Source organism: Vanellus vanellus, assembly GCF_965231255.1.
Source record: "Vanellus vanellus genome assembly, contig: HAP1_SCAFFOLD_1829, whole genome shotgun sequence".
In the NCBI taxonomy this organism is placed as follows: Eukaryota; Metazoa; Chordata; class Aves; order Charadriiformes; family Charadriidae; genus Vanellus; species Vanellus vanellus.
In genome coordinates this window covers 1-27,299 of record NW_028128511.1, presented here as the reverse complement: position 1 = coordinate 27,299, position 27,299 = coordinate 1, and the positions used below count along the sequence as shown (strand labels likewise).

The following is a 27,299-nucleotide window of genomic DNA, read 5'->3' as shown; positions in this document are numbered from 1 at the left end:
CCCCCGGCCGCGGCGGCCCCGTAATTAGCCCAGCTTCGTTACCGGGGGTTAATTAGCGCCGGGACCGCGGCGTTGCCAGGCAGGGTCCCGTCCCCATGGCAACCGTCGCTGGGGCGTCAAGCGGCCGCCGAGCGCGACGGTGCCGTAAAAGCAGACCCAGGGAAAAGGGGCGGAGGGGAAGGGAGAGGGGTGCCACGCTGCCGTAAAGCGTCGCAAAAGGGCGGCGGGGGCGCGGAAGGAGGGAAGGGAGAGGCGGAGGGAGGTGGGGAAGGGGATGAGGTCGCGGGGGGGACGCACCGGAGGGCGGCGGGAGGGGGAACAGCCCCGGAGGGAGGCGGCGGGGAGGGGTTCATCGCGGCGGCGCGCCGCTCCGCCGTCCGGCGCGACGTCGCAAAAGCGTCGTAAAAGCGTCGCAAAAGAGGCAGCCCGAGCCCCGGGGCGGGGGAGGCCCCGCCGGTACCGTGGAGCGCGGCGGAGCGCCATGGCCGCACCGGGCCCCGGTGGGGCGGGCGGGGGCCCGGGGGGGCCCGGGGAACTGCACCCCCGCACCGGGAAACTGGTGTCGTTGTCTCAGGGCGGCCGGAGCGCGGCCCGGGCCCAACCGGGGCAGGAATTTAATCACGGACTGGTGCTGAGCCGCGATCCGCTGCGGCCCGGCCGCGTCTTCACCGTCCGCATCGACAGGAAGGTGGGGGGGCGCGGGGGGGGGGCGCTGGGGGCCACTGGGAGGGATGGGGAGGGACTGGGGAATGAGAGATGGGGGGGGCTGGGGGCACTGGGAGGGGCTGAGGGGCACTGGGAGGCACTGGGAAATGAGAGATGGGGATGACTGGGGCACTGGGAGGGACTGGGGAATGAGAGATGGAGAGGGCTGGGTGCGCTGGGGGGCACTGGGAGGCACTGGGGAATGAGAGATGGAGAGGGCTGGGGGCGCTGGGGGGCACTGGGAGGCACTGGGGAATGAGAGATGGAGGGGGCTGGGGGCACTGGGAGGGATTGGGGAACGAGAGATGAAAGGGACTGGGGAATGAGATGGAAAGGACCGGGGGGAACTGGGAGGGACTGGGGAATGAGATGGAAAGGACCGGGGGGAACTGGAGGGACTGGGGAATGAGATGGAAAGGACCGGGGGGAACTGGGAGGGACTGGGGAATGAGATGGAAAGGACCGGGGGGAACTGGGAGGGACTGGGGAATGAGAGATGGAGGGGACTGGGGGCACTGGGAGGGATGGGGAGGAATTGGGAGACACTGGGGAATGAGAGATAGAGGTGACTGGAAGGAACTGGGATGGACTGGGGAATGAGAAACGGAGGTGATGGGGGGCCACTGGGAGGGACTGGGGAATGACAGATGGAGGTAACTGGAGGTCACTGGGAGGGACTGGGGATCACTGAAAAATGAAAGATGGGTGTGGCTGGGGAGGACTGGGGGGCATTGGGAAGTCACTGGGAGGGACTGGGGGCACTGGTGAAGAGAAGGTGGAGGTCAATGGGAGAACTGAGGAAGGCTGGAGAGAGAACTGGGGTTAACTGGGATAACTGGGGGGACTGAGGAAGGAGACCTCCTCCCCCCCTGCTCCCATCAGGGCCCCCCTCGGCCCCCCCTCCCCCCTCAGGACCCCCATTTCCCCCCTTAACCCCCCACTTCCCCCCCTCCCCCCATCAGGGACTCCCCATTTCCCCCTTAACCCCCCATCAGCCCCCCCATATCCCCCTCCTTCCCCCTTCTCCCCCATCAGTGCCCCATATCCCCCCCCATATCCCCCCATCCCCCCATTTCCCCCTCTTCCCCCCATATCCCCCTCCCCATATTCACCCCCTTCCCCCCTTCAGGGCCCCCATACCCCCCCCCGTACCCCCCATCCTCCCTTTCCCCCATTTCCCCCCATATTTCCCCCGTATCCCCCCCATATCCCCCCCCCAGCTCCCCCCATCAACCCCCCATTTCCCCCATATCCCACCCCACGTATCCCCCCCTTTCCCCCATCAACCCCCTATTTCCCCCCCATATTCCGCCTGTCCCCTCCAGTTCCCCCCCTTCCCCTCCAGTTCCCCCCCCAGTTCCCCCCCCATCTCCCCCCCAATCTCCCCCCCATTCCCCCTCCTCCCCCCAATCTCCCCCCAATCCCCCCCATAGCCCACCACCCCCCCCCCAATCCCCCTTTATTTCCCCCTAACCTATTCAAACGTTTGATTTTCCTGTTTTTTTCAATTTTTCTTAATTTTTTTTATCCCCCCCCCCCCCAGGTGAACTCGTGGAGCGGCTCCATCGAGGTGGGGGTGACGGCGCTGGACCCCGCCGAGCTGGATTTCCCCAGCAGCGCCACGGGGCTGCGGGGGGGGTCCTGGGTGGTCTCGGGCTGTTCCGTTCTCCGCGACGGCCGATCCCTCCGCGAAGATTTCGGGCCGGATTTAGACGCTTTAGGGGAAGGGGATCGCGTAGGGGTTCAGGCCACCCCGGGGGGGGAGTTACGGTTATGGGTCAACGGGCGGGATTGGGGGGTGGCGGCCGTGGGGCTGCCCCCCCGCGTTTGGGCCGTGGTGGATCTTTATGGGAAATGTACTCAGGTCACCGTCGTACCCCCCGAAGTGGCTGCGCCCCCCCCGGCCCCCCCCTTACCCCCGGCACCCACCCCCCTGCCCGGTAAGTGGGGGGGTGGGGGGGGTGATTGGGGGGGATTTGGGGGGGGGGAGGGGGGATTTGGGGGGGATTTGGGGGGGGAGGCGGAATTTGGGGGGGGAATTTGGGGGGGGGGATTGGGGGGGGATTGGGGGGAATTTGGGGGGGGGATGGGGGGGGATTGGGGGGAATTTGGGGGGGGGATTGGGGGGGGGATGGGGGGGATTGGGGGGGGGATTGGGGGGAATTTGGGGGGGGGATTGGGGGGGGGATGGGGGGGATTGGGGGGGGGATTGGGGGGAATTTGGGGGGGGGATTGGGGGGGGATTGGGGGGAATTTGGGGGGGATTGGGGGGAATTTGGGGGGGAGGCGGGATTGGGGGGGGATTGGGGGGGAATTTGGGGGGGAGGCGGGATTGGGGGGATTGGGGGGGATTTGGGGGGGAGGCGGGATTGGGGGGATTGGGGGGGATTTGGGGGGGGAGGCGGGATTGGGGGGATTGGGGGGGATTTGGGGGGGGAGGCGGGATTGGGGGGGATTTGGGGGGGGAGGGGGGATTGGGGGGATTTGGGGGGGTGGGGAGGCGGGATTGGGGGATGAGGGGGGATTGGGGGGGAGAGGGGATTGGGGGGGAGAGGGGATTGGGGGGGACTGGGGGGTGATGGGGGGGATTTGAGGGGTAATGGGGGGATTTGGGGGGGGATTGGGGGGTGGGGAGGGGGGATTGGGGGGATTAGGGGGGTGGGGAGGGGTGATGGGGGGATTTTGGGGGAGGGGTGATGGGGGATTTGGGGGGGATTTGGGGGAGGGGAGGGGTGATGGGGGGATTTGGGGGGAGGGGTGATGGGGGATTTGGGGGGGATTTGGGGGAGGGGAGGGGTGATGGGGGGATTTGGGGGGAGGGGTGATGGGGGATTTGGGGGGGGATTTGGGGGGAGGGGGGGGTGATGGGGGGATTTGGGGGGAGGGGAGGGGTGATGGGGGGATTTGGGGGGTGGGGAGGGGTGATGGGGGATTTGGGGGGGATTTGGGGGGTGGGGAGGGGTGATGGGGGCATATGTGGGGGGTACTGGGGTGATGGGGGTTGGGGGGTGTTAGGGGGTGGTGGGAGGGTTGGGGGGGATGGGGGTGATGGGGGGATTTGGGGCTGGGGAGGGGGGATTTGGGGAGGGATTTGGGGGTATTTGAGGGGATTTTGGGGGGGTGGGTGATGGGGGGATTTTGGGGGGGTGATGGGGGATTTTGGGGGGGTGATGGGGGGATTTGGGGCTGGGGAGGGGGGATTTGGGGAGGGATTTGGGGGTATTTGAGGGGGTACTGGGAGTGATGGGGGGATTTTGGGGGGGTGATGGGGGGATTTGGGGGGCGATGGGGAGGACTTGGGGGATACTGGGGGCGATGGGGCATTTTGGGGGGATTTGAGAGGGGATTCGGGTGTGGGGGAGGGGTGATGGGGGGGGTATTGGGGGTCTGGAGGTGGGATTTTGGGGCAGAGCGGGGGGCATTTGGGGGTACTGGGGGCCGTTACTGGGAGCACTGGGGTTACTGGTGTCCCCCCCCCCCCCCCCCCAGCGCTGCCCCCCGCCCCGGCCCCGCCCCGCGCCCAGCCCCGCCCTGACAAGTTCCCCGACAGCCTCGACCCCCCCGAGGGCGGTGAGTGACAGGGGGCGGGGCCTCAATCGGGGGGGCGGGGCCTCTTCTAGGGGAGGAGGCCATAGGCAGCCCAGCCTGCATGTGGGAGTGGGTGGGGCTACCTGAAGGGGTGGGGCTTGTCCCGGGGGGGTGTGGCCAGCACAGGGGGGTGGAGCCTTTGCAACCCTTCCCTGCAAGTGGATGGGGCGTGGCCTTTATGGGGGCGTGGCCAAAACACTGGGTGGAGTCTGCTCCAAGGGTAGTGTTAGGGTGGGACCTCTTCACAGGGGGTGGAGCTAGCCCGGGGGGCGGAGCCTTCACAACCCTTCCCTGCAGGTGGATGTGGTGAGGGGGCGTGGCCTCTTCCCGGGGGGGCGTGGCCTCTTCCCAGGGGGTGGAGCCAGCCAGGGTGGAGCCTTTGCTCTCCCCTCCTATGGCTCTGGAGTCTCTCCCAAGTGGGTGGAGCATTAGGGGCGTGGCCTTCATTGGTGGGTGGGGCCACTCCTGTTACAGGCATGGCTTCTCCTGGGGGGTGTGGTCTATTGGTGGGCGGGGTGAGTCCCAGCCAGAGAAGCCACGCCTCTTCTTGCTGAGCTTGGTCCCCCAAGGGGGCGTGGCTTGCAGGGTGGGGGGCGGGCGGGGTTTGTCCCAAAAGGGGGTGTGGCCTCTCAAGGGGGCGTGGCCCACCACAGGGGGCGGAGCTTTCACCCCTGCCTTTAGCCATAATGTCTACCTATGGGGGTTGGTGGAGGGTGTGGCTCGGGGGGGGGGGGGGGGGGGCATGACTTGTCGGGGGGCGTGGCCTAACCGGCCCCACCCGCAGGGGCGGCGTGGGCGGGCCCGGGGGCTGCGCTGTCCAATGAGGCGCTGCTGTTCCACGAGAAGTGCGGGGCCCTCATCAAGCTGAGCAATGGGCACAAGACGGCCGAGCGCCGCCGCCCCTCGACGAGTTCAACAACGGCGTCGTCCTCACCAACCGGCCCCTGCGCGACGGCGAGATGTTCGAGGTGCCGCGGGGGGCTCTTGGGGGGGTTCTGGGGGCCGTCGGGGGGTCCTGAGCTCTTTTGGGGGGTCCTGGAGGCCGTCTGGGGGTCTTTTTGGGGTGTCCTGGGGGCCGTCCGGGGGTCCTGAGCTCTTTTGGGGGGTCCTGGGGGCCATCAGGGGGCGTTTTTGGGAGGTCCTGGAGGCTGTCCGGGGGTCCTGAGCTCTTTTGGGGGGTCCTGGGGGCCATCAGGGGGCGTTTTTGGGAGGTCCTGGAGGCCGTCCGGGGCTCCTGAGCTCTTTTGGGGGGTCCTGGGGCCATCAGGGGGCCTTTTTGGGAGGTCCTGGGGGCCGTCCGGGGGTCCTGAGCTCTTTTGGGGGGTCCTGGGGGCTGTCTGGGGGTCTTTTTGGGATGTCCTGGGGGCCGTCCGGGGGTCCTGAGCTCTTCTGGGGGGTTCTGGAGGCCCTCTGGGGGTCCTGAGCTCTTTTGGGGGGTCCTGGGGGCTGTCTGGGGGTCTTTTTAGGGTGTCCTGGGGGCCATCCAGGCATCCTGAGTTGTTTTGGGGGGTCCTGAGGGCCGTCTGGGGGTCCTGAACTCTTTTGGGGGGTCCTGGGGGCTGTCTGGGGGTTCTGGGGGCCTTTTAGGGATGCTGGGAGGGTCCGGGGGCCTGGGGGTCCTGGGGAGGTCCTGAGGTCTTTCGGGTGGTCTCGGAGGGGTCCTGAGGGCCTTTTGGGGGTGCTGGGGGGGGTCCTGGGAATCTTCTGAGGGGCTTTTTGGGGGTCCTGGGGGGGGTCGTGGGGTCCTGGGGGGTGTCACAGGAGTCTGGAGGAGCCTTAAAAGGGTCCTGGGGGAGTTACGGGGTGTGGGGTGGGGAGGGGGTTATGAGGGTCTCCTGGTGCTCTGGGGGACACCAGGGGGTCCTTGGGGGGGGGTCCGGGGGGGTGGGGAGTCTTGGGGGTTGCTCTGTGATTTGGGGGGGGGGGGGGGGGGAGGGGCTTTTGGGGAGGACATTGGGGACCTGAGAGTGTCTCGTGGGTCCGGAGTACAACCGAGTGTCCCACGGGGTTTGGGGGGGGGGGGGGGGGGGTTGGGGGAGGTTTTAGGGGTGCCCCTGACCCCCCCCCAATCTCACTCTATGACCCCCCCCCTCCCCCCCCCCAGATCCGGATCGACAAACTGGTGGACAAGTGGTCGGGTTCCATCGAAATTGGGGTGACGGCGCACAACCCCAACAGCCTGGAGTACCCCGCCACCATGACCAACCTCCGCTCTGGTGAGCCCCCCCCCCCCCAAAATCCCTGGGGACCCCCCCCAACGCCTGGGACCCCTCAGGGTGAGGGTGGGGGACCCCCAGATATCTGGGACTCCCCCAGGAGTGGGGGTGAAGGTGACTCCCCCCCCCCCAAATACCTGGGACCCCTCAGAGTGGGGGTGGGAGACCCCAAAACTCCTGGGACACCCCCCCCTAAGACACCCGGGTCCCCCTATGGAGTTGGGGGGGGGAGGGGGGGTCCTGGACACTTGGGACCCCCTGAGACCCCCAAAAATAGATCTGAGGGTCCTCAGGTGCTCCTAAAAGAGGGGTGTGGGGGGTCGCTGGACGCCTGAGTACCCCCAGAGTGGGGGTGGGAGACCCAAAACTCCTGGGACCCCCCCCAAGACACCCGGGTCCCCCATGGATTTGAGGGGGGGGGCTCCTGGACACTTGGGACCCCCCCCGAGACCCCCCAAAATAGATCTGAGGGTCCTCAGATGCTCCTAAAAGAGGGGTGTGGGGGGGTCGCTGGATGCCTGAGTACCCCCAGAGTGGGGGTGGGAGACCCCAAAACTCCTGGGACCCCCCCAAGACACCCGGGTCCCCCCATGGAGTTGGGGGGGGGGGGCTCCTGGACACTTGGGACTCCCCCGAGACCCCCAAAAATAGATCTGAGGCTCCTCAGACGCTCTTAATAAAGGGGTGTGGGGGGGTCCCTGGACACCGGGGTGCCCCCAGGGGTGGAGGGAGCCCCCCAGATGCCTGAGGGCCCCCCCGAGACCCCCCCCCGATGTCACTGTGTCCCCCCCCCCCCTCAGGCACCATCATGATGAGCGGCTGCGGGATCCTGACCAACGGGAAGGGGACGCGGCGCGAGTACTGCGAGTTCAGCCTCGACGAGCTGCAGGTGACCCCCCCACACCCCCAAAATTAGGGGGACCCCCCACCCCCCCCCCCCCGGGACCCCAGAAATCCCCCCGGGACTCTTAAAGTCCCCCCGGAGTCTCCAAGACCCCAAAAGTCCACTTAAATTGGGAGTTAAACCCCCCTCCCCCCCCCCCAGGGGACCCCCAAATCTCACCCATTGGGGCACCCCAAAATTGGGAGGACCCCCCCCCCCCCCCTTAGGACCCTCAACCCTCTCCTATGTTTCCCCAAAATCGCAGAGACCCCCTCAAACCCCCCCGGGGCACCCCAAAATCATGGAGACCCCCCTTCAATCCTCCCAAGACCCCTAACCCCCCCCGAGGCCCCCTGAAATTGGGGAGACCCCCCCTTCAACCCCCTTGGGACCCCCAAAAAACCCTCTAAGGCACCCCAAAATTGGGGGACTCCCCCTCAGCCCCCCGGCAACACCGAAAAGCCCTCTAAGGCCCCTCAATACTGGGGAAAACCCCTCAACCCCTGAAATCCCCCAAAACCAGGAGTTACCCCCCCCCACCTCTCTCCGGGGCCCCCCAAAATTAGGAGAGCCCCCACTGGACCCCCAACATCCCCCCCCCAAACTCCTGCGGGGGGGTGGTGGTGTGTCCCCACTGTCCCCGTTGTCCTCTTTGGGGGGAGGTCCCACCGATGTCCCCCTCGAGGACACCCCAGGGGGGTGTTGGGGGGCTCCCACCCCCCCCCCTCAATTTTGGGGGGGCCCTGTTGTCATCTGTGTGTCCCCCCCCCTCCAGGAAGGGGACCACATCGGGCTGACGCGGAAAGCCAACAACGCGCTCCACTTCTACATCAACGGCATCGACCAAGGTGGGGGACATGGGGGGGGACACACGCGGGGACATGGGGACACCCCCTACGCACCCCTGGGGGGCTCCTGCAGGTCCCCAAACGGACGCTATGGGGGTGGGAGGGGACATGGGGACACCAGGGTGGGTTTTGGGGACATCCTTCTTCATGGGTTGTCCACTGTGTTGAGGGATCGTGTCCTTGAAGGATATCAAAGTGGGTCCTGGGGACGTCCCCATCCGTGGGGTGTCCCCCATGCCCTTGAGGGACACCAAGGTGGGTCCTGGGGACGTCCCCATCCATGGGGTGTCCCCCATGCCCTTGAGGGACCCCAAGATGACTGGTGGGGATGTCCCCAGTCATGTGGTGTTCTCCATGACCTTGAGGGACCCGAAAGTGACACTTGGGTACATCTTCATCCATGGGTTGTCCCCCACGTTGAGGCTTCATGTCCTTGAGGGGCCCCAAGGTGTTGCTTGAGGACGTTCTCATCTATGGGGTGTTCTTCGTGTCTTTGAGGGACACTGAGGTGGCTCTTGGGGACGTCCCCATCCATGGGGCATCCCCCGTGATCTTGAGGGACGCTGAGGTGGCTTTTGGGGACGTCCTCATCCATGGGGTGTCCCCCACATTGAGGCACCGTGACCCTGAGGGGTGCTGAGGTGGTTCCTGGAGGTGTTCCCATCTGTGGGGCATCTCCACGTTGGCAGTCCACGACTGAGAGGGGACGTGGGGACCCTAAAGTGGATCTTGGTGACATCGCTATTCCTGGTGTGTCCCCAGAGTTGACTGCCCATGACCTTGAGGGGACACCAGGGACCCCAAGATGGTTCTCAGGGATGTCCCCATCCCTTGGTGGTCCCCCACATTGATGCCGCCCGACTGGGAGGGGACCAGGTTGTCCCCAGGGTGCCTGTGGTGATATCTCCATCCATGGGGTGTCCCCAACATTGGCGCCCCATTACCCGGAGGGAACATGGGGCATCCCAAGATGGCTTTTAGTGACATCCCCATCCATAGGGTGTCCCCAGCGTTGACACCCCACGATCTCAAGGGGATGTGGGTGTCCCCAGCGTGGCCGCGGTGACGTCCCTGTCCCCATCCCCTCAGGGGTGGCGACGACGCTGACTCCGTTGGTGGTCTACGGGGTGGTGGACCTCTACGGGATGGCGGTGAAGGTGACCATCGTCCACAACCACAACCACAGCGACCGCCTGCGACGCAACAATGCCATCCTGAGGGCGTTGTCACCCGAGGGCGGCCGGCGTCCCCCAACGTCCCCTCAGCCACCCGCCGGGCCACCCGCCGGGCCACCGCCACCTCCCCGTCTCCTCTTCCACCCCAACTGCGGGCAGAAGGCGGCCGTCGTCAACGAGGGGCGCACGGCTCTGCGGCCACAGTGAGTGACACGGGGACACGGGGGGACACTGGGGGACACGGGGAGGGACGTGGGGACAGGAGGGGCGCGGAGGGAACGGGGATGAGGGAGGTGGAGATGGCCGTGTGGTTGCAGTGGGTGACGACATCTTTGATGTGGTGGGTCTGTTCTTGGTGTCCCCAACCCCTGGTGTCCTGGTTGAGGTGGTGTCCCTGTGTCCCCCACCCTGATGTCCCCCTTGATGTGGTGATCCAATCCGTGGTGTCATGGTTGAGGTGGCGTCCGTGTGTCCCCAACCCTGATGTCCCCATCCCTCGTGTTCTGGTTGACGCGATGTCCCCGAGTCCCCAACTCTGATGTCCCGGTTCCTGATGTCCTGCTTGACACGGTGTTGGTGTCCCCATTGACGTGGTGTCCCCATTGGCGTGGTGTCCCCATTGGCGTGGTGTCCCCATTGGCGTGGTGTCCCCATCCCTGGTGTCCTTGTTGACACGGTGTCCATGTGTCCCCATGCTTGATGCCCCCATTGATGCGGTGTCTCTATCTGTGTTGTTCTGGTAGAGGTGGTGTCCATGTGTCCCCACCGACATGTGTCCCCACCAACATGTCTCCCCATCGCTGGTGTCTTGGTTGATCTGTTGTCCGTGTGTGCCCAACCCCCATGTCCCCATTGATGTGGTGTCCCCAACCCTGATGTCCCTGTTGAGGTGGTGTCTCCATCCGTGTCGTCCCCGTTGACGTGGTGTCCGTGTGTCCCCATCCTTCGTGTCCCTGTTGACATGATGGACCCATCTCAGCTGTCCCCACTGATGTTGTCGCGTTGTCTCCCTGTCAACCTGATGGATCCCTCTCTGGTATCCGTGGTGACGTTGTGTCATCCCTGGTGTCCCCCATTGGCGTGATGGACCCGTCCCCTGTGTCCCCGCTGATGTGGTGTCCCCATGTCTCTGCTGACGTGACGGACCCATCCCTCGTCCCCGTGGTGACCGCCGTGTCCCCGTCCCCAGCGCGACGGACGACTTCAACCACGGGGTGGTGCTGAGTGCCCGGGCGCTGCGGGACAACGAGCTCTTCCAGGTCCGCATCGACAAGATGGTGGACAAGTGGGCGGGGTCCATCGAGATCGGGGTGACCACCCACAACCCCGCCTACCTCCAGCTGCCCTCCACCATGACCAACCTGCGCTCAGGTGGGTCTCCGCTGTCTCCGTGGGGTTCCCATGGGGTCTCCACCATCTCCATGGGGTCCCCAACACCACCGTGGGGTCCCCAACATCCCCACAGGGTCCCCACCCCCAACCCCACCTACCCCCAGCTGCTCTCCACCATGACCAACCTGCAGTCAGGTGGGTCCCAACGTCTCTATGGGGTTCCCATGGGGTCCCCGACATCCCCATGGGGTCCCCAATGTCCCCCCAAGGTCACCGCCCTCAATTCCATCTTCTGGCTGCTCTCCACCATGACCCACCTGAGCTCAGGTGGGTCCCCAACATCTCCATGGGTCCTCAAGGTCTCCATGAGATCTCCATGGGGTCCTCAAGGTCTCCATGAGATCTCCATGGGGTCCTCAAGGTCTCCATGGGATCCCCATGGGGCCCCCAACATCCCCACAGGGTCCCCACCCCCAACCCCTCCTCCCCCCATCTGCCCTCCACCACGACCAACCTGCACTCAGGTGGGTCCCTGACATCTCCGTGGGGCACCGTGAGCCACCCCAGGCTGTCCCCAGCCCCCCCGGAATGTCCTTGGGGGTCTCCTCAGGACATCTCAAACCACTCCAAGGTGTCCCCTGCCACTCCAGGATGGCCCCAGGAGGTCCCCAAGGCACCTTGAGCCACCCCAGGACGTCCCCAGGGCGCCTCGAGCTGCTCCAAGGTGTCCCCAACCACTCCAGGATGTCCCCGGGGTGTCCTCATAGCACCTCAACCCCCCCCGAGATGCCCTCAGCCGCCCCCCGAGCGTCCCCGGGATGTCCCCAGCCACCCTTCCCCTCCCATGGCTGGTGTCCCCGACCCTGTCCCCAACCCTGTCCCCGACCCTGTCCCCGCAGGCACCTGGATGATGACGGGCAACGGGGTGATGCACAACGGCACCACCGTCCTGGACGAGTACGGCCACAACCTCGACCGCCTCAAGGTGGGACAACTAATTGGGTGCCCTAATTCAGGGGGACGAAGAAGGGGACTGGGTTGTCCCCCTCCCCGGCCGACACCCCTGTCCCGCAGGCGGGGGACACGGTGGGGGTGGTACGGAGGGACGACGGTACCCTCCACTTCTTCGTCAACGGGGCGGCGCAGGGACCCGCCGCCTGGAACGTCCCCCCCAACGTCTACGCCGTGGTGGACCTCTACGGGCAGGCAGCCCAGGCCACCATCGTGGAGGACGGAGGTGACTTGGGGGGGACAACGGACGGGGGACATGGGGGACTGGAGGGGGACACGCACCCCCGGGGAGCTCAGGGGGGGAGTTTGGGGGCACCTGGAGACAGCAGAGGGGGGTTTGGGGGGGTTGGGGACACCGGGGGGTGGGGTTGGGGGGGTTGGGGACATCAAGGTATGGGTTTGGGGGGATTGGGGACACCGGGGGGGGGTTTGAGGGGGTTGGGGACATCAAGGGGTGGGTTTGGGGGGGTTGGGGACATCAAGGTATGGGTTTGGGGGGATTGGGGACACCGGGGGGGGGGTTGAGGGGGTTGGGGACATCAAGGGGTGGGGTTGGGGGGGGGGGTTGGGGACATCAAGGTATGGTTTTGGGGGGAGTTGGGGACACCGGGGGGTGGGTTTGGGGCATCTGGAGACATCAAGGAGTGGGTTTGGGGAGGTTGGGGACATCGGGGGTGGGTTTGGGGACATCGGGGACATCGGGGGGTGGGTTTGGGGGAGTTGGGGACATCGGGGGGGGGTTTAGGGGGAGTTGGGGACACTGGGGGGTGGGTTTGGGGACACTGGGGACACCAGGAGGTTGGGTTTGGGGGTGCCAGAGGTCCCGGGGCCACCAGAGTGGGAGTTTTGGGGCAGATGGGGCCACCAGGGGGTGGCTTTGAGGGGGTCGGGGACATCGGGGGGGTGGGGGGGGGGGTGTGTTTGGGGCCACCAGGTTGTGGGGCCCCGTGGGGGACAATATCGGGGTGCCGAGGGCGGGTGCTGCTGGAGCCTCAGCGTCCCCCGTGTGTGTCCCCCCCCCCCAGAGGTGACCTCGCTGGGGGGCGATGGCTCGGAGGGGGACACGCCGGGGTCCCCCGAAAGTCCCTCCTCGGGGGGTTCCCCCAGTGACCTCCGCTTCCACCGCCTCCACGGCACCAACGCCCTCATCACCAACGGCGGCCGCACCGCCCTCCGCCAGAACTGCCGCTCCGAGTTCAACGACGCCATCGTCATCTCCAACCGGTCAGGGACCCCCCCAAATCCCCCTTCTGTACCCCAAAATTCCACCCCGCACCCCAAAAATCCCCTCCTGCCCCCCAAAACCTTCTCCTGCCCCCCAACCGTGGCCGTGGGTGCTCCACCACCTTCCCCAACGCCACCTCAGAGTTTGGTGACACCATTGTCACCTCCCCCTGGTCAGGGACGCCCCCAAATCCCCCTTCTGTACCCCAAAATTCCACCCCGCACCCCCAAAATCCCCTCCTGCCCCCCAAAACCTTCTCCTGCCCCTCAACCGTGGCCGTGGGTGCTCCACCACCTTCCCCAACGCCACCTCAGAGTTTGGTGACACCATCGTCACCTCCCCCTGGTCAGGGACGCCCCCAAATCCCCGTTCTGTACCCCAAAATTCCACCCTGCACCCCAAAAATTCCACTCAGCACCCCCAAAATCCCCTCCTGCCCCCCAACCGTGGCCGTAGGTGCTCCACCACCTTCCCCACGTCCCCAACCCCACCCCAGAGTTCGGTGACACCATTGTCACCTCCCCCTGCTCAGGGACACCCCAAAATTCCACCCCAGACCCCCAAAATCCCCTCCTGCCCCCCAAAACCTTCTCTTGCCCCTCAACTGTGGCTGTGGGTGCTCCACCACCTTCCCCACATCCCCAACGCCACCCCAGAGTTCGGTGACACCATCGTCACCTCCCCCTGGTCAGGGACACCCCAAAATCCCCGTTTTCTACCCCAAAATCCCCGTTCTCTACCCCAAAATTCCACCCCGCACCCCAAAAATCCCCTTCTGCCCCCCAAAACCTTCTCCTGCCCCTCAACTGTGGCTGTGGGTGCTCCACCACCTTCCCCACGTCCCCACCCCCACCCCAGAGTTCGGTGACACCATTGTCACCTCCCCCTGGTCAGGGACACCCCAAAATTCCACCCCAGACCCCCAAAATCCCCTCCTGCCCCCCTAAACCTTCTCCTGCCCCCCAACCGTGGCTGTGGGTGCTCCACCTCCTTCCCCAACGCCACCTCAGAGTTTGGTGACACCATCGTCACCTCCCCCTGGTCAGGGACGCCCCCAAATCCCCCTTCTGTACCCCAAAATTCCACCCTGCACCCCAAAAATCCCCTCCTGCCCCCCAAAACCTTCTCCTGCCCCTCAACTGTGGCTGTGGGTGCTCCACCACCTTCCCCACGTCCCCAACCCCACCCCAGAGTTCGGTGACACCATTGTCACCTCCCCCTGGTCAGGGACACCCCAAAATTCCACCCCAGACCCCCAAAATCCCCTCCTGCCCCCCAAAACCTTCTCCTGCCCCTCAACCGTGGCCGTGGGTGCTCCACCTCCTTCCCCACATCCCCAACGCCACCTCAGAGTTTGGTGACACCATCGTCACCTCCCCCTGCTCAGGGACGCCCCCAAATCCCCCTTCTGTACCCCAAAATTCCACCCCACACCCCAAAAATCCCCTCCTGCCCCCCAAAACCTTCTCCTGCCCCTCAACTGTGGCTGTGGGCGCTCCACCACCTTCCCCACGTCCCCAACGCCACCCCAGAGTTCGGTGACACCATTGTCACCTCCTCCTGGTCAGGGACACCCCAAAATTCCACCCCAGACCCTCAAAATCCCCTCCTGCCCCCCAAAACCTTCTCCTGCCCCTCAACCGTGGCCGTGGGCGCTCCACCACCTTCCCCACATCCCCAACGCCACCCCAGAGTTCGGTGACACCATTGTCACCTCCCCCTGCTCAGGGACACCCCAAAATTCCACCCCAGACACCCAAAATCCCCTCCTGCCCCCCAAAATCCCCTCCTGCCCCCCAACCGTGGCCATGGGTGCTCCACCACCTTCCCCACGTCCCCAACACCACCCCAGAGTTCGGTGACACCATCGTCACCTCCCCCTGGTCAGGGACACCCCAAAATCCCCGTTCTCTACCCCAAAATCCCCCTTCTGTACCCCAAAATTCCACCCCGCACCCCAAAAATCCCCTCCTGCCCCCCAACCGTGGCCGTGGGTCCCACAGCGCAGTCCTCAGCTCCCCAAAGTCGCCGGGACAGGTCCTGTGTCCCCAAATCCGCCCTCCCTCACCCCCAAATCTGCCCCCGGGTCCCCAAATCTGCCCCTGCACCCCAAAATCTGCCCCAAACCACTCTGTGCACCCCCAAATCTACTCCCGAGCCCCCGAATCTGCCCCAGGCTGGTCCCTGGGTCCCCAAATCTGCCCCTGCACCCCTGAATCTGCCCCAAATCTGCCCCTGCGCCCCCAAATCTACCCCAAATTGGCCTCTGCACCCCCAAATCTGCCCCAAATCTGCCCCGAGCCCCCAAATCTGCCCCAAATTGGCCTCTGCACCCCCAAATCTGCCCCAAATCTGCCCCTGAGCCCCCAAATCTGCCTCAAATCTGCCCCTGAGCCCCCAAATCTGCCCCAAATCTGCCTCTGCGCCCCCAAATCTGCCCCAGTTCTGCCCCTGAGCCCCCAAATCTGCCCCAAATTGGCCTCTGCACCCCCAAATTTCTCCCCTCCCCCCCATGGCTCCTCGGGGTGCTCATGACCCCCCCGCACCCACCCGGGGGGGGGGTGTCCCTCTGCCCCTTCCCCCCCCCCCCCATCAGGGACCGCTCTCCCCCATATATTGTCATCCCCCCGAGATTTCGGGGTGTCGTGTTGTGTGTGTGTGTGTGTGTGTCCCCGTGGTGACCCCCATGTCCCCCCCCGGTGACCCCCGTGTCCCCCCCAGGGCGCTGCGGGACGGGGAACTCTTCGAGATCGTCATCCAGAAGATGGTGGATCGTTGGTCCGGCTCCATCGAGGCGGGTGAGAGGGGACACGAGGGGACACGGAGGGGACACCGGGGGGGGCCCCACACCCCTCCCCCATCTCCTGTCCCCCCCCCATTGTCCCCTGTCACCCCCGCTGTCCCCACAGGCGTCACCGCCATCCGCCCCGAGGACCTGGAGTTCCCCAACACCATGACGGACATCGACTATGACACCTGGATGCTCAGGTGAGGGGGGGGGACACCGGTGTCACCTGGGGGGGGGACACCTCTGTCCCCAAGGGGCCACCTTGGTGTCCCTGGGGCGTCACCTTGGTCCCCAAGGGGTCTGTGTTGGGTCACCCGGTTCCACGAGGTGTCCCTCGGGGTCCCCTGTCCATCTCTCTCTGGTCCCCTTCTGTCCCCGAGGGGCCACGTCTTGTCCTCGGTGTCCCCAAGGGGTCACCTCTGTCCCCAAGGGGCCACCTGGTGTTCCTGGGGGGCCACCTGGGTCCCCGAGGGGCTGTGCTGGGTCACCAGGTTCCTCAAGGGGTCCCTCCTTGCTGTCCCCAACCCCGCTGTGTCCCCCCCATGGTGTCCCCATCCTGCTGTCCCCTTGTCCCTGTGCTGTCCCCTCCATGTGTCCCCTCCATGTGTCCCCTCCCCGTCCCCCCACGTCCCTGGGGGACCCCAGACCACCACAACCCCCCACACATGGGACCCCCCCCCCTTTTCCCTCCTTGCTGTCCCCATCCTGCTGTCCCCTTGTCCCTGTGCTGTCCCCTTCCGTGTCCCCCCCACGTCCCCCCACGTCCCCGGGGGACCCCGGACCACCACAACCCCCCACACATGGGCCCCCCCCCCCCTTTTCCCTCCTTGCTGTCCCCATCCTGCTGTCCCCTTGTCCCTGCGCTGTCCCCTTCCGTGTCCCCATCCCCGTGTCCCCCCCATGTGTCCCCTCCACGTCCCCCCACGTCCCCGGGGGACCCCAGACCACCACAACCCCCCACGTGCGGGACCCCCCTCCCCTTGTCCCTTCTTGCTGTCCCCATCCTGCTGTCCCCTTCCATGTCCCCATCCCCGTGTCCCCTCCATGTGTCCCCTCCCCGTCCCCCCACGTCCCCGGGGGACCCCGGACCACCACAACCCCCCCCACACGGGACCCCCCCCCTTGTCCCTCCTTGCTGTCCCCATCCTGCTGTCCCCTTGTCCCTGCGCTGTCCCCTTCCATGTCCCCATCCCCGTGTCCCCTCCATGTGTCCCCTCCCCGTCCCCCCACGTCCCTGGGGGACCCCAGACCACCACAACCCCCCACACACGGGACCCCCCCCCCCCTTTTCCCTCCTTGCTGTCCCCATCCTGCTGTCCCCTTGTCCCTGCGCTGTCCCCTTCCATGTCCCCATCCCCGTGTCCCCTCCATGTGTCCCCTCCCCATCCCCCCACGTCCCCGGGGGACCCCGGACCACCACAACCCCCCACGTGCGGGACCCCCCCCCCCTTTTCCCTCCTTGCTGTCCCCATCCTGCTGTCCCCATCCTGCTGTCCCCTTCCATGTCCCCATCCCCGTGTCCCCTCCATGTGTCCCCTCCATGTGTCCCCTCCCCGTCCCCCCACGTCCCCAGGTGACCCCAGACCACCACAACCCCCCACGTGCGGGACCCCCCCCCCCTTTTCCCTCCTTGCTGTCCCCATCCTGCTGTCCCCATCCTGCTGTCCCCATCCTGCTGTCCCCTTGCCCCCCCCCTTCCCCCCCCCCGCCGGCGGGTGTCCCCACGGCGTCCCCGTGTCCCCGCAGCGGCACGGCCATCATGCAGGACGGCAACACCATGCGCAACAACTACGGCTGCGACCTGGACTCGCTGGGGACGGGCTCGCGCATCGGCATGATGCGGACGGCGCGCGGAGACCTGCGCTACTTCATCAACGGCGCCGACCAGGGCGTGGCCTGCTCGGGGCTGCCGGCCGGTGAGGGGACACGCTGGGGACACGCTGGGGACATGCTGGGGACATGCTGGGGACACGCTGGGGACACGCTGGGGACGGGGGGGACAGGGGGAGCTGCCTGGGCACGGTGGGCTCCGTTTGTGGGGAGCGGTGGGGCTCCGGGGTGCCCTGGGGACACGGGGGTGACACAGGGGGACAGGGGAGGGGGACACGGGGATGGGGACATGGTGGGGACATGGGGACAGGGACGATGTGGGGGGACAGGGGGATCTGCCTGGGCACGGTGGGCTCCGTTTGTGGGGAGCGGTGGGGCTCTGGGGTGCCCTGGGGACATGGGGAGGGACAGGGGGACAGGGGAGGGGGACAGGGGGGACACGGGGGTGGGGACATGGTGGGGACATGGGGACAGGGACGATGTGGGGGGACAGGGCACAGTGGGCTCCGTTTGTGGGGAGCGGTGGGGCTCTGGGGTGCCCTGGGGACATGGGGAGGGGGACAGGGGGGTGGGACAGGAGGGACATGGGGATGGGGACATGGAGATGGGGACACGGTGGGGACATGGGGACGGGGACGATGTGGGGGGACAGGGAGACCTGTGTGGGCACGGTGGGCTCCGTTTGTGGGGAGCAGTGGGGCTCCGGGGTGCCCTGGGGACACGGGGGGGGACACAGGGGGACAGGGGGGACGTGGGGATGGGGACATAGTGGGGACATGGGGACAGGGACAATGCGGGGGGACAGGGGGAGCTGTGTGGGCACAGTGGCTCTGTTTGTGGGGAGCGGTGGGGCTCCGGGGTGCCCTGGGGACATGGTGATGGGGACATGGAGATGGGGACACGGTGGGGACATGGGGACAGGGACGATACGGGGGGACAGGGGCATCTGTGTGGGCACAGTGGCTCTGTTTGTGGGGAGCGGTGGGGCTCCGGGGTGCCCTGGGGACAGGGGGGGTGACACAGGGGGACAGGGGAGGGGGACAGGGGGGACACGGGGATGGGGACACGGTGGGGACATGGGGACAGGGACGATGTGGGGGGACAGGGAGACCTGTGTGGGCACGGTGGGCTCCGTTTGTGGGGAGCGGTGGGGCTCCGGGGTGCCCTGGGGACAGGGGGGGTGACACAGGGGGACAGGGGGGACGTGGGGGACACGGGGATGGGGACACAGTGGGGACACAGGAACAGGTGCCAGGGATGGGGCCATGGTGGAGGACACGGGGATGGGGACGTGGTGGGGACATGAGCGTGGAGACACGGAGGAGGACGTGAGGATGGGGACATCGGGACGGGGACACGGAGGAGGACGTGGGGATGAGGTCTGAGGGTGTCCCCGTCCCCGTCCCTGTCCCCGTCCCTGTCCCCGTCCCCGCAGAGGTGTACGCGGTGGTGGACCTCTACGGTCAGTGTGTCCAAGTGTCCCTCACCGGTGCCACCGGCCCGGCCGACAACAGCCTGGCCACCAGCAGTGCCACCGAGAAGACCTGTCCCCTCCCCTCCCCAGGTAGGGGACACCGCGGGGACAGCGGTGGGGGTGGCACTGGTGTCCCCATGGCTGTGGCCTTCCATGGGGTGGTCACCTCCCATGGGGACGTGTCCCCCTCCGCGTCACGTGTCCCCCTCCAAGGTGACATGTCCCCTCCATGGGTGGTGCCCCCCACCCCCCTGTGCGTCCCCCGGGGCCACGTCCCCATGTCACCCCCCCCCCCCCCGGGTCCCCCCGGTGACACCTCCCCCATGTCACACCCCCTCCAGTGACAGTTGTCCCCCCCCCCGCCCCCCCCATGTCCCCCCCGGGCCATGGCATGTCTCCCCCCCATCCCAGTGCCCCCCATGGCCATAGGGGTGGCACCCAATCCTGCTGCCACGCCCCCCAGAGCCACACCCCCATAGGCCACGCCCCAACGAGCCACGCCCCCCAGTGAACCCCCCCCCCTCCCCCCCTTTCCCCCCAGGGCCATAACTCCCACCCCTCCCCCTGTGCTGTACCCCCCTTCCTTGGAACCACACCCTCACATGGCCACGCCCCCATAGCCACGCCCTCGTATGCCACACCTCATAGCCACGCCCCCATAGGCCACACCCCCTGGTGACCTCCCCCTTTCCCCCAGGGCCATATCTGCCCCCCCCCCCCCAAATGCTGTGTCCCCCTTCGTTAGTCCCACCCCGTGGTGCCACGCCCCACGTAGCCACGCCCCCGTAGCCACACCCCCCACATGCCACGCCCCCCGCTGACCTCCCCCTTTCCCCCAGGGCCATATCTCCCCCACCCCCCAAGTGCTGTATCCCCTTTCCTTGGTACCACACACCCCCCGTGGCCACGCCCCCCTAGCCACACCCTCCCTGTGGCCACGCCCCCCCCAGGCCACGCCCCCTGCTGACCTCCGCCTTTCCCATAGGGCCATAATTCCCACCCCTCCCCCCATGCTGGATCCTCCTTCCTTAGCCCCAACCCCCCTCGGTGCCACACCCCCATGGCCACGCCCCCTAGGCCACGCCCCCCGTGACCACGCCCCTTTCTCCCCCCCAGCCCCCGGGCCCTGCCAGCGCTTCCACGGCCGCTGTGGGCAGAACGTGGCGTTGGGGGCGGAGGGTTTGGGGGCCGCCCGGGTGGCCGGCTACTGCCACGGGCTGGTCTTCAGCCGCTCCCACCTGCGGCCCGGAGAGCTCTTCGAGGTGGGCGGGGCCCCCAGGGACACGCCCACTGGGGGGCGGGGTCACCCAGGGGGGTGGGGTGGGGAGGGCGGCCACCCCCCCTATGGTGGCAATGGGGGGGAATGGAGAGAAAGGTGGTGTCTCTTTAAGGGAAAGTGGGCGGGGCTGGGGTGGGGCACGCCCACGAGGGGGCGGGATCACCCACAGGGGCGGGGTCAGCCGTGGGGGAGGGGGACGGCCATGTCCCCCCCATGGGGGGAATGGTGGGCAGTGTCTCTTTAAGGCAGAGTGGGTGGGGTTGCAAATGGCCGCCCCCACAGTGGGCGGAGCCTTATGTTGCCCCGCCTCGATAAAACCACGCCCCCTTGCCTACGCCCCGCCCCCAGGCTCCACCCCAGCCCTGATCCAACCCCCCATTGCTCAGTGGGAAGTTGAGCCATGGGGTGTGTATAGCCCCGCCCACAGTGGGTGGAGCCTTATGTGGCCCCGCCCCCTCGAGCCCCACCCCTAAACAGGCCACGCCCCCCTGCTCTGCCCCAGCCCTGCTTTATACTCCCCATTGCCCGACAGGAACTTGAATCACGGGGGTGGGGGCTTAGCCCCGCCCACTGTGGGTGGAGCTTTAGGTGGCCCCGCCCCCTCGACCCCCACCCCCGGAATAGGCCACGCCCCCCTGCTCCGCCCCCAGCTCTACTTTACCCCCCCCTTTCCCAGCGGGAACTTGAATCATTGGGGGGGTGGGGTGTGTATAGCCCCGCCCACGGTGGGTGGAGCTTTAGGTGGCCCCGCCCCCTCAAGCCCCACCCCCTGATTAGGCCACGCCCCCCTGCTCCACCCAAGCTCTACTTTACCCCCCCTTTCCCAGCGGGAACTTGAATCATTGGAGGGGTGGGGTGTGTATAGCCCCGCCCACGGTGGGTGGAGCCTTCCGTGGCCCCTCCCCCTCAAGCCCCGCCCCCCGACCCCGCCCCTTTACCCCCCCTAGGTGCGCATCGAGGCGCTGGACGAGCGCTGGGCGGGTTCGGTGCGGTTGGGGCTGACGGCGCTGCCCCCCGGGCAGGGCCCCCCCGGCCCCCCGCCCTGCCCCCCACCCTGCTGGACCTGCCCGCGCCCCCCACCTGGGTGGTGGCGGGGGCCGAGGTGCGCCGCAACGGCACTCTCACCCGCCACAACTACGGCGTCTCCCTCGACCGCCTGGCGGTGAGCCGGGGGGGGGCGGGGGGGGGGGGCGCTGGGGGTCCCCAGGTGGTTACTGGGGGGGGGTTATGGGGGTCGCTGGGGGGGTATGGGGGTCCTTGGGGGAGGTATGGGGGTCCCTATGGCTGTTATGAGGGTCGCTGGGGGGTATGGGGGGTCCCCAGGTGGTTACTGAGGGGGGTTATGGGGGTCCTGGGGGGGGGATGGGGGTCGCTGGGGGGGTATGGGGGTCCCTGGGGGAGTTATGGGGGTCCTGGGGGGGGTATGGGGGTCCTTGGGGGGGGTATGGGGGACCCTGGGGGAGTTCTGGGGGTCCTGGGGGGGTCTGGGAGGTCCCCAGGTGGTTACTGGGGGGGGTTATGGGGGTCCTGGGGGGGGGATGGGGGTCCTGGGGGGGTATGGGGGTCCTTGGGGGGGGTATGGGGGTCCCTATGGCTGTTATGAGGGTCGCTGGGGGGGTATGGGGGGTCGTTGGGGGGGTATGGGGGGAGTTCTGGGGGTCCTGGGGTGGTCCAGGGGGTCCCCAGGTGGTTACTGGGGGGGGTTCGGGTGTCCTGGGGGGGGTATGGGGGTCCTGGGGGGGTCCAGGAGATCCCCAGGTGGTTACTGGGGGGGTTATGGGGGTTGCTGGGGGGTTATTGGGGTCTGGGGGAGTTCTGGGGGTCCTGGGGGGGTATGGGGGTCCCCAGGAGGTTTACTGGGGGGGTGTTGGGGGTCCCTGGGGGGGTTATGGGGTTCCTGGGGGGGTTCTGGGGGTCCCGGGGGGGTATGGGGGTCCTGTGGGGGCTCTGGGGGGCTCCCAGGGGGGTGTTGGGGGTCCCTGGGGGGGTTCTGGGGTTCCTGGGGGGGTTCTGGGGGTCCTGTGGGGCTCTGTGGGCTCCCAGGGGGGTGTGGGGGTCCCGGGGGGGTTCTGGGGGTCCCGGGGGGGGTTCTGGGGTCCCGGGGGGGTTCTGGGGGTCCCGGGGGGAGGGGGCTGTGACGAGGCCCCCCCGCAGGTGGGGAACCGCGTGGGGGTGCGGCGCGGCCCCGACGACGCGATGCACATCCTGGTGGACGGGGAGGACATGGGCCCCGCTGCCACCGGCGTCGCCAAGGTACCGCCCCCCGCCCGGCGTCACTTCCTGTGATGTCACTGCGCGGGGCCGCCCCTCCCCCGGCCCCCTCTGCGCAGCTTCAGTGGCGCCGGGAGGTCTCTGACCTCATTTCCCTGCCTGGGAGGGGCGGGGCGGTGATGTCATGAGGCTCTGTGACCTCATTTCCCCCTGGGAGGGGCGGGGCTGCGATGTCACAGGGCTCTCTGACCTCATTTCCTGCCTGCGAGGGGCGGGGCTGCGATGTCACAGGACTCTCTGACCTCATTTCCTGCCTGGGAGGGGCGGAGCTGCGATGTCATGAGGCTCTCTGACCTCATTTCCCCCTGGGAGGGGCGGGGCTGTGATGTCATGAGGCTCTGTGACCTCATTTCCCCCTGGGAGGGGCGGGGCTGCGATGTCACAGGGCTCTCTGACCTCATTTCCTGCCTGCAAGGGGCGGGGCTGCGATGTCACAGGACTCTCTGACCTCATTTCCTGCCTGGGAGGGGCGGAGCTGCGATGTCATGAGGCTCTCTGACCTCATTTCCCCCTGGGAGGGGCGGGGCTGTGATGTCACAGGGCACTCTGACCTCATTTCCTGCCTGGGAGGGGCGGGGCTGCGATGTCACAGGGCTCTCTGACCTCACTTCCTGCCTGGGAGGGGCGGAGCTGCGATGTCATGAGGCTCTCTGACCTCATTTCCCCCTGGGAGGGGCGGGGCTGTGATGTCACAGGGCTCTCTGACCTCACTTCCTGCCTGGGAGGGGTGGGGCTGTGATGTCATGAGGCTCTGTGACCTCATTTCCTGCCTGGGAGGGGCGGGGCTGTGATGTCACAAGGTGCTGTGATGTCACGAGGCACTGTGACCTCATTTCCTGCCTGGGAGGGGCGGGGCCGTGATGTCACAGAGCTCCGTGACCTCATTTCCTGCCTGGGAAGGGGCGGGGCTGTGACGTCACGGGCCTCGCTGACCTCACTTCCGGTCCGGGAGGGGCTTCCCCATGACATCACTGGGTTTCCTGTCCCCACTTTCTGCCTGGGAGGGGCATAGCTGTGACATCACCGAGCTCCCTGACGTCACTTCCTGCCTGGGCGGGGCTCGCTTGTGATGTCACCGCGTGATGTCATCACAGAACGCCTTCGTGGCGCTGGACCTGTACGGGCGGGTGACGGCCGTCTCCATCGTCAGCGCGGGGGGGGGGAGGGGCGGAGGGGGGGGCAGCGGCCGCCCCCTCCCCCACCCCCTCCCCCACCCCCAGCCCCTCCCCCACCGCCGGGACCCCCCTCGCCGTGAGTTGGGGGGGGAGGGGGGGGGGACTGGGAGGGATTGGGAGGGATTTGGGGGGGACTGGGAGGGACTGGGGGGGGACTGGGGGGGACTGGGAGGGATTTGGGGTGACTGGGGGGGACTGGGAGGGATTGGGGGGGGACTGGGGGGGACTGGAGAAATAGGGGGAGACTGGGTGGGACTGGGAGGGATTGGGAGGGATTGGGGGAGGGACTGGGAGGCATTGGGGGGACTGGGTGGGGGACTGGGAGGGATTTGGGGTGACTGGGGGGGATTGGGAGGGACTGGGGGGGGACTGGGAGGGATTGGGGGGGGACTGGGGGGACTGGGAGGGACTGGGAGGCATTGGAGGGGACTGGGAGGTACTGGGAGGGATCTGGGGGGGAATGGGAGGGATTGGGGGGGGACTGGGAGGGACTGGGAGGCATTGGGGGGGACTGGGTGGGGGACTGGGAGGGATTTGGGGTGACTGGGGGGGACTGGGGGGGATTGGGAGGGACTGGGGGAGGACTGGGGGGGACTGGGAGGCATTGGGGGGGACTGGGAGGGACTGGGAGGGATTTGGGGGGGACTGGGAGGGACTGGGGGGGTACTGGGAGGGACTGGGAGGCATTGGGGGGGACTGGGGGGGGACTGGGGGGGGACTGGGAGGGATTTGAGGGGGACTGGGAGGGACTGGGGGGATTGGGGGGATTGGGGGAGCACTGGGGAGGGACTGGGAGGGATTTGAGGGGGACTGGGAGGGACTGGGGGGGATTGGGGGGGACTGGGAGGCATTGGGGGGACTGGGGGGGACTGGGGGGGTACTGGGAGGGATTTGGGGGGACGGGGGGACTGGGAAGGACTGGGTGGGGACTGGAGGGACTGGGAGACTGGGGGGGAGGGAGTTTGGGGGGACTGGGGGGGACTGGGAGACACTGGGGGGATTGGGGGGACTGGGGGGGGTACTGGGAGGGTTGGGGGAGGATTGGGGGACTGGGGAGGGACTGGAAGACATTGGGGGGATTGGAGGGGACTGGGAAGGGACTGGGGGGCATTGGGGGATATTGGGGGGGGACTGGGAGGGATTGGGGGGGCACAAAGGGGGGAACAGAGGAGAACTGGGGGTACTGGGGGGGACTGGACCCCACACCCCCCCAAATCCCCCCCCCGACCCTCCCCCCAGTCCCCCCCCCCAATGTTTGGGGTGTCCCCCAAAGCACTCCCCACTCTCCATCGCCCCCCAACCCCCCCCGATCCCCCCCGGGGACCCCCTAAAACCCCCTTAACCCCCCTTAACCCCCCCAACCCCCCCCCAACTGCTCCCCCTGACCCCCCCCGCCCCCCCCCCCCAGGGCCCCCCCACGTTTTTGGGGTGTCACGGAAGAACATCCTCCTCTCCATCCCCCCCCGATCCCCCCCAGGGCCCCCCTAAAACCCCCTTAACCCCCCCCAACCCCCCCCAACTGCCCCCCCTGACCCCCCCGCCCCCCCCAGGGCCCCCCCACGTTTTTGGGGTGTCCCCAAAGCACTCCCCACTCTCCATCCCCCCAACCCACCCGATCCCCCCCAGGGCCCCCCTAAAATTCCCTTAACCCCCCTTAACCCCCCTTAACCCCCCCAACTGCCCCCCCCCCTGACCCCCCCCCCGCCCCCCCCCAGGGCCCCCCCACGTTTTTGGGGTGTCACGGGAAGAACATCCTCCTCTCCATCCCCCCCAATCCCCCCCGGGGCCCCCCTAACCCCCCTTAACCCCCCCCAACCCCCCAACTGCCCCCCTGACCCCCCCCCCGCCCCCCCCAGGGCCCCCCCACGTTTTTGGGGTGTCCCCAAAGCACTCCCCACTCTCCATTGCCCCACAACCCCCCCCGATCCCCCCCGAGGCCCCCCTAAACCCCCCTTAACCCCCCCAATCCCCCCCCAACTGCCCCCCCTGACCCCCCCCGCCCCCCCAGGGCCCCCCACGTTTTTGGGGTGTCACGGGAAGAACATCCTCCTCTCCAACGGGAACCGCACGGCCACGCGCGTCTCCAGTTACAACCAGGGACTGGTGGTGGTGGGACAGCCCCTCCCCCCCGGCCGCCTCTTCCAGGTACCGCCCACCCCCCCCCGGGCAGCCAATGGCGGCGCTGCCCCTTCCTGACGTCACGGCGGAGGCGGGGAGGGCGGGGGAGGCACTGGTGATGTCATACAGGGGCGGCCAATGGCGGCTCTGCGTCACTGTGAGGTCACGGTGGAGGGGGGGGGCGGGGCAGGTGCTGGTGATGTCATACTGAGGCGGCCAATGGCAGCTCTGCACCCCTGTGAGGTCATTGTGCAGGAGCAGAGGGTGGGGGAGACATTGGTGATGTCATACAGAGGCGGCCAATGGCGGCTCTGCGTCACCGTGAGGTCACGGTGGAGGAGGGGGGGGGGGGGGGAGATGCTGGTGATGTCATACTGAGGCGGCCAATGGCGACTCTGCACCCCTGTGAGGTCATCGTGCAGGAGCAGAGGGTGGGGAGACGCGGGTGATGTCATACAGAGGCAGCCAATGGCGGCTCTGCGTCACCGTGAGGTCACGGCGGAGGAGAGGGGGGGGCGGGGCAGGTGCTGGTGATGTCACATGGGGGCGGCCAATGGCGGCTCTGCGTCACCGTGAGCTCACGGTGGGGCCTCGTGATGTCGTACAGAGGCGGCCAATGGCCATCCCTCATCCTGATGAGGTCACGGGGCAGGAGGAGAGATCGGGGGGTTGGGGGGTGGAGCTTGGTGATGTCATACGGGGGCGGCCAATGGCGGCCCTGTGCCCGAATGAGGTCATGGTGGAGGTGGGGAGGGGCCCTGATGATGTCATACGGGGAGCGGCCAATGGCGGCACAGCGACGCCCCGAACCCGCAGTGCGGCTCGTGGCCGGTGGGGGGCGCTGTGTGACGTCATGGGGGGGGTGATGATGTCACGGTGCTCGAGTGGTGATGTCACGATGATGTCACACACCCCCCCCGGCACACCCTGACTCCCGGAACCCGCAGCGGAGAAGGGGGGGGAGGGGTGACTGGGGGGGGCAGTGTGACGTCACCGGGGGTCGGTGACCTCAGGGTGGTTGAGCAGTGATGTCACAGTGATGTCATAGTGATGTCACCCCCCCGCAGCTGCAGATGGGCGCACTGAACCCGCAGCGGAGCTCATCGCCGGGGGGGGGGGGGGTGTGTGTGTGGGGTGAGAGGGGTGGTTGGGGGGGGCAATATGACATCACCGGGGGGCGGTGACCTCAGGGCAGTTGCGTGATGATGTCATGATGATGTCACACCCCCCCCTGCAGGTGCAGATCGATGCGCTGAACCCACAGCAGAGCCCATCAACGGGGGGTGGGGGGGTGAGAGGGGTTGGGGGGGGGCAATATGACATCACCGGGGGGCGGTGACCTCAGGGCAGTTGCGTGATGATGTCATGATGATGTCACACC

The 27,299-nt window shown here is 67.4% G+C and overlaps 1 protein-coding gene across 1 annotated transcript; it reads left to right on the top strand.

Moving 5' to 3' along the window:
• Nucleotides 1-470: 470 nt before the first annotated feature.
• On the top strand, nucleotides 471-27,209 carry NEURL4 (neuralized E3 ubiquitin protein ligase 4; the record flags this gene model as incomplete). Its single annotated transcript, XM_082500216.1, is given in 25 exon segments — nucleotides 471-688; nucleotides 2,249-2,608; nucleotides 4,646-4,709; nucleotides 5,078-5,194; nucleotides 5,197-5,261; nucleotides 6,398-6,509; nucleotides 7,310-7,398; nucleotides 8,168-8,240; nucleotides 9,330-9,618; nucleotides 10,605-10,786; nucleotides 11,647-11,732; nucleotides 11,822-11,984; nucleotides 12,784-12,982; nucleotides 15,705-15,781; nucleotides 15,893-15,971; nucleotides 17,518-17,687; nucleotides 19,037-19,165; nucleotides 20,192-20,337; nucleotides 21,302-21,362; nucleotides 21,365-21,516; nucleotides 22,509-22,607; nucleotides 23,720-23,876; nucleotides 25,809-25,945; nucleotides 26,526-26,663; nucleotides 27,156-27,209. Coding segments are annotated over 25 exon segments (3,405 nt in total), but the record flags the coding sequence as incomplete, so codon positions are not given.
• Between the last annotated feature and the right edge of the window lie 90 nt (nucleotides 27,210-27,299).